Consider the following 10,701-nt stretch of genomic DNA (forward strand, 5'->3'; position numbering starts at 1 on the left):
ATCGGATTGGTGGAAAAACATGGTGACGAGACTTCAGTGGCAAATATCTAGGATTTGGTAAAGTTTGCAGAAAATCATTGTCATGTTTTACCAGACAAAGGGCAGGAACCTTCTGGGTATTTTTAAACAGCTGTGTAAATACTGTCATTGCTCAGAATATGGGGAGGGAGAGTAAGTTCTGCACATTAAGGCAAATATTTTAGTTAATGGGTTCCAGCTGGCAGTCTCCCATTCTTTCCATCTGACTTGCTGCGATAAAGGCTGGCATTGTCCGCGGCCCTGCGGCGCTGGGGCCTCCCGCGCCCCGTGGCTTCTCCGGCTGCGTGGCTGCCACGGGTGGTTGCGGAGCTTTGTGGCTGCGCTCCAAGCGCTCCCTGCTGCCCGTCCCAGCCTTCACAGTCGCTTGCTCAAACAGGGCGTGCAGAACAAGTGGTGTCACCTGCCCTGGTTTTATGATGATTTTTTTCTGAAGTAACTGAAATTTGTGCCCTAGGGAGACTGTTCTTCATGCAGGTGGGAAGAACGTAATTTTTTGGGGGTGGGTTGTGGACTTTTTTTTTGGTTTGGGGGTGTTTTTTCTTGGAGTATGCAAGGTATGTGGGTCGAAATTAGTTCTGCGGTATCGTCGTGATGGGCAGCACTTGCCCGCCGAACAAACAAGGCTGTTGGCTGCCGGATTTTCTTTCCAGTCGTGAGGGCCAAGGGTTCCTGCAGATGCCTTCCTCCTAGGCGAGCGAAGGCTCTTGCCCAGACCTCTCAAAAGCTGCAGCTGGTGGAAACCTCCTCCTCTCCCCGCTTGCCTGCAGAGGGGAGCTCGGGGTGCCGGGGCAGCGGTATGTGGTGCTGACACCGCTCTCGTTCGTTGCAGCCGGGACCCCCGGACCTTCCTCACCGCCCCTCGGAGCGGCATCGGACCTGCGCCTCCGTCCCAGCCGCTGCACAGGCAGGTAGGTGGGTTTGGGCAGCGCCGGGCGGGAGGGGGGCAGTGAGTTGGTCCCGTTACCCGCGGCGCGGGTGGGTGCCTGGATTTGTCACCGATTTGGGCCAAAATCCGTGCGAGGGGAGGGCAGGAGGGCACGGCACCATGCACACTGCAGGCAGCCCCAGCCAAGGCCCTGCGGCCCAGCCTTTTCCCCTCAGGAGCCCGTGGAGGCTAGCGGCCCAGCCAAGGCCCTGTGGCCCAGCCTTTTCCCCTCAGGAGCCCGTGGAGGCTAGCGGCCCAGCCAAGGCCCTGCGGCCCAGCCTTTTCCCCTCAGGAGCCCGTGGAGGCTAGCGGCCGGCCCCAAGCGGCTCGGGGAGAGGGGGCCGCCCCGGGCTGGCCCCGAGTCCCGCGGCCGGGCCTTCGCGCTCCGCTCCGCGCTGACCGCCATGGCGCCCGCCGGCCTCCCCAACATGGCGCCGCCGCCCTCCGCCCCGCCGCTGCCATTGGTCGGCCCGTGCGCGGCGTAGCGATCCCATTGGCCGCGGGGCGGGGGGAGGAGCTGCGCGCGCGCGCGTGTGGCGGAAGGCGGCGGGGCCGGCCGGGGATGTGGAGAGCGGGCATGGCCGCCGGGGACGGGCTGGGCCCGGCGCTGCGGGCCGTCACCGAGCAGGTGCAGCAGGCGGCAGCGCGGAGGCCGCAGGTGAGGGGCGGCGGGGCCGACAGCCCGCCGGGGCGCGGAGGGGGCCGGGGTCGCGGGGGGGGGGGGGGGAGCCCTTACCCCGCCGGGGTAGGCCCGCTCGCTGTGGCGGCGGGTCCTCCGTCACCATAGAGACGGGCCCCGCATCGTGAGGGCGGGTCCTCCGTCACCACGGAGACAGCCCCCCATCCCCACAGAGACGGGCCCCCCATGGAGGCGGCTGTCTGTTCCCCCCAGCAAAGGAGACAGGACCCCGTTATCGTCCTTAGAGATAGGCCTCCCCCCACTAGAGCCAGGCCCACCACCCTGCAGAGGGCTGGGTCCCCCATCACCGTGGAGGCCGCCCTCACCCCCTCCCATGGCAGCCCCAGGCTGCGGGGTGATCTGAGCTGGGGCTGGGGGGCCTGGTTGGGCACTGCAGGGCACTGGGGAGAGCGTGGAGCAGGTTGGAACCTCCCCTGCACGTCCCACTCACCCTCGGGTGCTTCTTCAGGGGCTCCCGGCTGTGCAGCCGCGGCTGGTGGCCGTCAGCAAGACGAAGCCGGCAGAGATGGTGATCGACGCCTACAGCCACGGGCAGCGCAGCTTCGGGGAGAACTACGTGAGTTGGTTGGGCCTCACGGGTCTGCGAGCGGAGCCCCGTGCCAAGGGCAGGCGCTGGGCAGCCCAGTGCACGTGGCCCTGCGCGTGGGGAGCTAGGTTTGGTTATAGCATCAGGCCCCTAGCCCTGTATTTGAGGCGCACGTTGGTCCCGGGAACACCCGTTCCAGGGAGACCGTTCTTGCGGTGCAGGCATGTCTGGTGTGGTTTTAACAAGAGATTTTCTTGAATTCTACTAGGTTCAAGAGTTGCTGGAAAAGGCATCAGACTCCAGAGTAAGTACGCAGTTCCTTATATATTCTCTCTCCTTGTATAGCTGTGTACTGAGAGCCGTTCAGCAAAAGTCTTGTTTTTTGTTAGGGAATTGGCGATGGAGGCTGTTTGAGCCTTGTCTTTTCAGATAAACGGTGGGGTTATTCTTAGCTCTTTGCCTCTGCCATGTCCACCCTCCTTGCCTTGCTGGCGCCAGAGGATTCTGTGAATACGTGCACCTTAGTCATAAAGTGTTTGTCTGAACAGTGCTTCACCTTTTGTGCTTCCTGCTGTAGGAGATGTGCAGTTGTCCTTTAAAAAAAAATGGTAACGCTCAGTTCGGGGAAAACGCATCATTTTATGATTGTTCAGTTACAAAAGAGCTTTGCCTTCCCCATTCACCTTGTAACACTCTGCAGCCACAGCCCTGTTCCTCTCCAGACTGTGAAGCAATCTTCAGTACACACCACAAGCGCTGCGTGACCTGTGTCTGTCAGGGTAAACAAAAGAAGACTGGGTGTCTGGTATTTTGTTTGTGGGCAAACTGAGACTTAAGTACTGTGTGGGGAAGAGGGAATTGTCATTCAACCAAACTGTTCCTCTGTGCTTTCAGATTCTGTCGTCTTGTCCGGAGATTAAGTGGCATTTTATTGGCCATCTGCAGAAAAATAACGTCAACAAGTTGATTGGTAAACTCTATTTAATTTTACGCGCAGTGACCCTGTGGGCAATAGTCTTCCAACGTTCAAATAACAACCTGGTGTACATTAACTCACCAATGCCTGTCTCTGTGACCGAGCTGAGTTGTAGGTACAAAAACTTCTGTGCCAGCAGAATTGCCCTCAGCCTGTGTTTTCTCCCCAGCTGTCCCTAACCTGTTCATGTTGGAAACGGTGGATTCTGTGAAACTGGCAGACAGAGTGAACAGCTCATGGCAGAAAAAAGGGTCATCTCAGAAGCTGAAGGTCATGGTGCAAGTTAATACGAGTGGAGAAGACAGTAAGTGGCTTTTTCTGATGATATGCAAGTTTGTCCTGCTGACTTGATAGAAACAACTTGAATGGGATGGGTTGGTTTGCGCTCTTAAAGCGTTTCTCTAAGCTAAGATGAAACTCAGTCATCTGTTGGCTTCTGCCTGGTTGTGAGGAGGGGAGGTCTCTGGCAGAGCTTGGCACAAATCTCCCCACTTTTTGCCAGGTAAGCATGGCCTTCCTCCCGGAGACACCACGGCTGCTGTGGAGCATGTCATCAACAAGTGTCCAAGCCTGGAATTTGTGGGGCTGATGACGATCGGCAGCATTGGGCATGACCTTAGTAAGGGCCCAAATCCTGACTTCCAGGTAAGATTTTCTAGAAGAAAACATCAACTGTTGGCTGGCCTCCCGTTTCAGTCTGTTGTCTGTCCCAGCCAAACCAGTACGCGGTCAAGCTGTAAGTCTGACTGTAGATTGTCAATAGAAACACCTTGTTCAGAGTAGTACAGACCTGAAGTGTCAGTATTAATGCAGGTGTTAGGCTCATTTCTGCAGAGGCCAGGTGCCCGTACCCATATGTATTCGGTCCCATCCCTTCTCTGAAGCTGTAGCTGGGGTATTGGCAGGGGCACCTTGTGCAGCAATTACTGTCCTGGATCCTCTGGTCCTGCTTTCAGATGAGGTTTCAGTCAGCCTTTCTTTGCACGCTGTGTGCACAGGGCTGCATCAGGCAGAGGAACTGGGTCTGCATTCCTCGTCTGTCATGCTGGTGTGATAATTGGATGTCTTCAGAAGATGTGTAGACTTGTAGGTACGCGTGTTGTCAGTAATGTAGCCTGTAACGGGAAATCTCCAGGCGCTGTTATGATGCTGCAGAGCAAGCTTCAGTGGGACGTGTGGGTATTTCACATTCTGTGTGAAGGAGACTTCAAAGAAAGGCAGAAATCGTGATCTGTGAAACCCTGAAACTGAGCCGGTGTGGCTGTCAAGTGTGTGATCCTCTCTTCTTTCTTCCTCCCTTCTAGATGCTGCTATCTTTGCGGCAGGAAGTGTGCGAAAAGCTGAATCTCCCCGTTGAGACGGTGGAGCTGAGCATGGGCATGTCCACAGACTTCCAGCACGCAGTAAGTCTGGTTTCCTTCTGCCACCCCTTCTCTCGGGAACCAAACGTACCAGCACCAGCAGGAGGCACCCCAAAGTCCAGCCCAGGCATCATCCAGAGGGGCCTCTTAGGCCTCCCCTTGGATGGAGATACTGATGGTGCTGTTCTGTGAAAAACAGCGCTCCTGGGATAGAGTTCTGGGGACCAAAACAGACCCTAGCTGTAGCTGCAGATGGCGAGTACACGGGGAGCCGTCCTTCTGTGACACGGCGAGCGTCGAGGGTGGTTACGGACTGTGTTGGCAGGTGTGGGTGGCAGCCCTGCCCTGAGCTCCTCCTTTCTGTCTCTTTGTAGATAGAGGTTGGATCCACAAACGTCAGGATTGGAAGCACTATTTTTGGAGAGCGAGATTATTCCAACAAAGCGGTCGGTGGCAAGGCCCCTGCTGAAACTAAAGGCGAAACGGAGACCTTGGCAGTGCAGGGTCATTAGGTGGAAAAAAAAAAAAGTGGCCTCGACAGAGGACAGATGATGGGAGACCTCACTATGCATTCTTACCTCCCTCTGTTTCGGCACCCTGTTGTGATGGTGAGAGGGAATTCCTTCTAACAGAACAGAGGCCAGAAATGCCTCATAATTTATTGTGATTATAGAGTACTCATAGAAACTGGAAATTTTTATAACCAACAAATGATAAGAAAATTTATTGTTGAAAGTGACTGTGGTATCTTGGCTCCTTCAGGGTCATTAAGAACAGCGATTTTTGGATAACTAGGCTGAACAAACTAAACGTTTGTCAGGATGGAGTTCCTAAGGAGCAAGATGTATCTGCAGCAGTGTCGGTGATTATGTTTTCACTGAGGACTGAATTCTTCATTAAACAAGTTATAATCTTGCCAGAGACCTATAAATGTTTCCCCAAATAAAAGTTTTGCACGTGGTCACTACTGAGGGATGCTTACGTAGAAACTGATAGAGGCAAACTGTGACACTGGAGAGACTATGTCCGTTTAAACAGAGGACGAATAACAAGCACACACGGATGGATAAGGAACACAGTCGCCAGCATGAGTTCATGGCGTAAGGTTTTGGATGCAGATTGCAAGTGTGGGAGTGTCTTTTCGGCTGAGGTTTATATTTGTCCTTTTCAGGCTGACACCGCTAACTTTTCCCATTGGTTCCGTGTCTGCTCAGGTCTGGGATGCTTTCAACCTTCCCCTCTTGTGAAGTGTTGTTGGGAGTTATTTTCATCCTGCGTAGTAGTTCTTGACGCTGTAAGTTCTTTTTGGTCAGAATGGGGCTTTTCTGCAAGGTCCCTGCCATCAGCTTGCTGTTGCTTTCCAAGGCAAGTCACTTAACTGTTCGGTGCCTCCACCATCCCGTCGACATCCGTATGAGGATAATAATGCTTGCCTCACAGGGCAGCAGCGAGGCTTGCTAGAGGCCCTTCGGGAAAAGTACTTCAGAAAGTAAGGTATTATACACATATTACTGTGTTCTAGGTTCCTGAAAAAAAATCCAGTCGCCCTGACAGAGCTTCTGGGCGATGTCTTAATATCTTAAGCGCTGGCCTAAGCCTTCACTTCTGGAAGAGGGGAACGACTCTTTCGCTGCAGTAACTGTTTTCATTCAGATGTGAGCGGAAGCTCCTGCGTTGTCACGTGCTATTTGGCCAGCAGTAGCTACGGCAAGTCTCTCTTGCAACCTGTGTTGCAACTACATTTTTGGGCTTTTGTGTGCTGCTAAGAGGACGAGACATCAGTTGCCAGCAGAAATACCCTTCCCAGGCTTTTCTCTGTGTGTGTGGTTAAACCTAGCTGTTGGTTTTACTCTCTGACTATAAATGCTGAATGTAAATGAAAAGAGTCAACTCTAACGCCAACCTGTCATAGCTACGTGGTTTAGAAGCAACATGCAGTCGGAGCTGCCCTCGGCACTGCACCGTGTGTTGTTTCATAGTCTACTAATAAAAAGTGGTGAATTTTAATACCATCTGTGCCAACTACAAAGCTATTAAAGATGTTATTTTTATGTTCCAGTGTTGTGAATAAATGCCCTGAGTTGCCGTTGAAGCTATTTCCCTAACCTGGAGCTGCTGTTGGGAGAGACTCGCTTGTCTCGGGATGGCGGGAGGAGGGTGGTTTGAAAGAGAGCTGAAACAGAGCTGGCAAAGAAAGCGAAGCTTTCTTCGATCAGAAGGGGAAAAAAAATAGCTGCCGAGTCGGGCGAGATGTCAGATAGCGTGAGCTATTTCTGGAGAAGCCCTCTGGGTGGCACTGCTCCCCAGGTCCGGGGCAGCGCTCCTGGTCCACCGAAGGAGGGACGACAGCTCCTCGGCTGCTCGCGGACAGGTACGGATCAGTAATGGGTCTCAAAAATAACTGTATCTTTCCATCTGGTGGTTGAAGTGAATCCCTTCCTCTTCCACCTCTTTCTTCCCAGAATTTCGGCACCACACACTGACCACAGATCCTCGTGTTTGCAAGTTTCACAACATTAAAAGCCTTTCGTTTATTTTACAGAACAGAGTCAGGACACCCGTTCTCCTCTCTGAATTTGATTCAAATGCGCGAAGACTGCCGGTGTCCCTGCAGTGTTTGTTTGCTACTCGTACAATGTTGGCTAGAGTTCTCCATAGCAAACGAGGAACGAAAGTGATCTGCTACCTGAGCTTACAGAGCTAGCCCAGCCCCGGAGCAGGCGGTTCTGAGCCCGAGGGGGTGATCGGGGACCCCCTGCTCTGCTCACCCCTCGCTGACGGCCCTTTCCCACCAGCCTGCGGCTCCAAAACCAGCTGCGCTGCCGCAGTTCTTTCTGTTCAAGCACGGAACAGCGGGGTGGGCTTACGTTGAGAATTGTCTTGCGTTGGGGCTCACGTGCCCTCTTGCTTTTCCTCTCTCGGGCACTTTGTGCTTATTTCCTGAGTTGAAACTGGATGCTAGCCAAGCTTAAAGAAGTAGCTAATGGTGTAAACTGGGAGGTGGGTGTGCACGGGTGGCTGTGGGGCAGCGCAAGGCTTGTCCCGGCTTCCGTGCCCTGGAGTTCTGACTCGGCACAGCGATATTTAAGGAGCAGACTGGCTCACGAAAGCGTGTGGTCTTCTGGTTTTCTGATCTGCCTGCGTACTCTGCTAAAACGTTTAGGGCTCTGTCAGCTTTGGTGGTGGCCTCCCCCATGAGACCCCAGCAGAACTGTGTGCGTCCTGGTGGTTCTGGAGAGCCGTGCCACGTGGCGCTGGGGACGCGCTCAGCTGTGGGACACCTCTCCCCTCCAGCCGGGTTGTGTCCAGGCTGCGCAGGTGGCCTGCGGGGAGCAGCTTGGGTGCTGTGCCTGGACAGCAGCGCTGGCTGCAGCTGTGGTGGCTGGTGTTGGGCTGTGACACGGCACCGGAGGGGAGAGGAGAGCAGTGTGATCTGCTCCCTTCCTCTGCAGCTGTTTCTCTCGCCCATCCTGCTTCCAACAGGCTTTTTTCTTCTGACTGCACCGTGCCTGAGCGCTTTGCTGTGCTCCTCCTGTGGCTGAGCCTTCCCGAAGCCGGTGCAGTGGGCAGTGCCCACCGGCGCCTTCTGGCCCTCCTCGAGGCACCCACCTCAAGCCTGAGCCGGGAGGGTGCGGAGCGGCGGTGTCGGTGACGCCGGACACCTGTCCGGGGGGAGCGGGGCGCAGACCACCCACTCCTTCCACGGAGGTCACCCGGCAGATGGTAACTGTTGGTCACTGGAGGGGAGCCAACGAGCCAGAGATGAAAGGCTCCCTGGCCTCTTAATGAACCACTCCCCGCTCAGGCACCTCGGCCCCCTGCAACACAAGCTTTATTTACATCTATTAAAAGCACTTGGCCGGTTTATTGAAGCAGCAGTGCTCTCGCTCCCCGCTCCTCGGGGCAATGTCACTGTCAATATTTGCCTTGGAGAAATGCTTCCAGCAGACGAAGGCCTCTTTTGCGGCCAGAGGGACGCCTCCTCCCTCGTGACTTACAGCCCTTGCTGCTGGCCGATGGCGCAGGCGCTGTCACCTCCTGGAGCAAAGGCACGGCCCCAGGTTTCCCAGCAGTCCCCTGAGGTGACGCTCATTTCCACGCTGTCCCTGGGATGGGGGGCTGGCTAGGCTGACACACACACACACACACACACACACACACACACACACCCCCAGAGCCGTGCTGGTGTGCAGAGCAGGACTTCACGTGCGCTATGGAGAAAAACTCTTTCTGGGGGGTTTGGGGAGCATCTGTGGGCAGACTTGGCTGCTTCTAAAAGGAGTAAAACTGTCGATTATGCTGGATGGGGTGATGTGCTGCTGCTTTACCTTTCCTGGCTCCCGGGGAGATGGGCTGGCTGCTTGAAGCCATCCTCATCCTCGGGGAAGTGCTGGTGCCGGAGCAGCAGCCTCTCCTATTAGAGGCACTCTCTGGAGTTGCTGAGCTCCGCAGGCTCTGGTTACCCATTAGGTGGGAGTCCAGGCATCGTTCACTCCCCTTCTTCCACAAATCCAGTCTTGATTTATTTTTTATCAGATAATATCCTTTGTGCTGCAAAGTGTCTGGAGCCGAGCTTGGCCTCCCTGCCAAATCGCAGCGCAAGCTGGGTGTGCGATGCACGCAGCAGATGTGCAGGGAGGCAGCGGGGGCCAAGCCCAGCTCCGCGAGCGGGGAGGGCTTGGAGGGACACAAAAGCATCTGCTCCCCAATGCGTGGCACTCGGTGCCATAGCCAGGCTGGGTCCCGGTGCCCAGCACCCTGCCGTCTGTGGGCAGGTGCAGGGTGCTCAGCTTCCATGAGAATATCAAGAGATTTGGGTCAGTTCCCTGCTCTGCCTCAGGCTCCTGCTGCGGCCGGGGATGCTGCGGGCAGGTGAGAGCCCGGGGGCGGCCGGGAGCAACTCGGCCTGGAGACAGAGCCCGCTGCAGCCCTTCAAAGTGGAAAGCGTGTTTATTTCTGGGATATCGGGTTTCCGGCAGGAAGGCCGGCAACTGCCAAGGTTTTTATTGGATCCCAGTGAAAGGAATTTAGAGAGTCCTGTGCTTGTTGTCTTTCTCTGTGCCTGCAGTGGTTAAGGAGCATTTTTACCTTTAAATGGGAGCGAGAGGCACAGGAATTTGGCATCCGGCACCGGCACGTCCGTGGTGATGGAGTTTCAAACAGGTTGCCTTGTTGTCTCCCGGGCAGGAGGCATCACGAGGGATTGGGGCTGGGAAAACACGGAGAGGGGCTTGGAAGCAGTTGAAAGAACCTGAAGTCCATCGGGCTCGAAGCATGTGGGAAGTGTTGCTTGAGCTCCTCTCCTCATAGCGGGGCTGGGGCCGGGTATTTCACATTTATTACTAGTTTGGACAAGGTTTTGACTGTTCTTGGAGGTAATTTTATAGGAGATTGAAATTCTGAAGACCATGTACAGTGGCTTGATTGCTTCAATGTGTCGTGGAGACAACTCCAGAGCTCTGATTGCCTTTGGATGCTGCCAGCACTGACCAACATCCTCCAGGGCCTGAGATCCGTGCCAAGTCCCGTTCCTGTCCATGCATGGGGGGCTCTTGGCTTAACGCTGGGGTTTCCCAGGGCCCCTTCTAGCCCAGCTGTAGAGCCGCTGCCCTGAGGAAGGGGAAGAAGAGGGGCAGCGGCTGTGGTTTGGATTAGGGTCAGAGCTGCACTCGGTAGGAACACGAGTGTGAGCAGCTCCCTGGCTCTCCCTGCGGAGGAGAAACAAAATGGGCCATTAAGGCAATGCAGAATAACGTGGGGATGAGAGTGCTCTGGAGCAGCAGGGCCACCCGCAGCGAGGTGCAGGCCCGGGCTCTGCTCGAGGTCCCTCCAGCCGCTCAGTGCCGAAGTGTTGGGCCATTCCCTTGGGGATGAGGCACTGAAATCTTGTGTCTTGCTCCCAACTCTTGAGCTGATGGGCACAGAGGTGAGCAGTTCTGCACAGTGGCTCCTAGGGTCCTTGCAAGTGCTGGAGTTCTTGGAGACAAGGCTTTCTTCATTTAGGGCTTGATCCAGCGAAAGAAGGTGGCTGAGCCCTGTGTACTGCGGTGTTTTGGGATCTCTCTGTTTGGTGCTGGGTTCGGTGTGCTGTGAGTGCCTGTTGTCTAAATCAGATGTCAGACAAGCAGTCTCTTCTCTCCCTTGGTGGGGATACCCGGGGAGAGCAGTGAGGTC

At 55.3% G+C, this 10,701-nt stretch overlaps 1 protein-coding gene across 2 annotated transcripts; it reads left to right on the forward strand.

Moving 5' to 3' along the window:
- Window positions 1-929: 929 nt before the first annotated feature.
- On the forward strand, window positions 930-6,578 carry PLPBP (pyridoxal phosphate binding protein). Of its 2 annotated transcripts, none has more exons than XM_076358807.1 (8): window positions 930-947; window positions 2,113-2,220; window positions 2,459-2,494; window positions 3,085-3,160; window positions 3,336-3,470; window positions 3,669-3,811; window positions 4,471-4,569; window positions 4,902-6,578. In XM_076358807.1, exons 2-8 carry the CDS (start codon window positions 2,170-2,172, stop codon window positions 5,037-5,039), a joined length of 678 nt encoding a protein of 225 aa, XP_076214922.1. In that variant the 5' UTR covers window positions 930-947; window positions 2,113-2,169; the 3' UTR covers window positions 5,040-6,578. The 2 variants fall into 2 exon arrangements, with proteins under 2 accessions (XP_076214922.1, XP_076214921.1); XM_076358806.1 differs by lacking the exon at window positions 930-947 and adding an exon at window positions 1,524-1,622.
- Window positions 6,579-10,701: the final 4,123 nt, after the last annotated feature.

The sequence above is a fragment of the Aptenodytes patagonicus genome, chromosome 24 (assembly GCF_965638725.1).
Source record: "Aptenodytes patagonicus chromosome 24, bAptPat1.pri.cur, whole genome shotgun sequence".
In the NCBI taxonomy this organism is placed as follows: Eukaryota; Metazoa; Chordata; class Aves; order Sphenisciformes; family Spheniscidae; genus Aptenodytes; species Aptenodytes patagonicus.

Coding starts and splice junctions, on each gene's coding strand:
- PLPBP (XM_076358806.1), top strand. CDS start 1,527: ATGTGGAGAGCGGGCATGGCCGCCGGGGACGGGCTGGGCCCGGCGCTG. Junction 2,221..2,458: donor GCAGCTTCGGGGAGAACTAC/GTGAGTTGGTTG, acceptor GAATTCTACTAG/GTTCAAGAGTTGCTGGAAAA. Junction 3,471..3,668: donor TAATACGAGTGGAGAAGACA/GTAAGTGGCTTT, acceptor ACTTTTTGCCAG/GTAAGCATGGCCTTCCTCCC.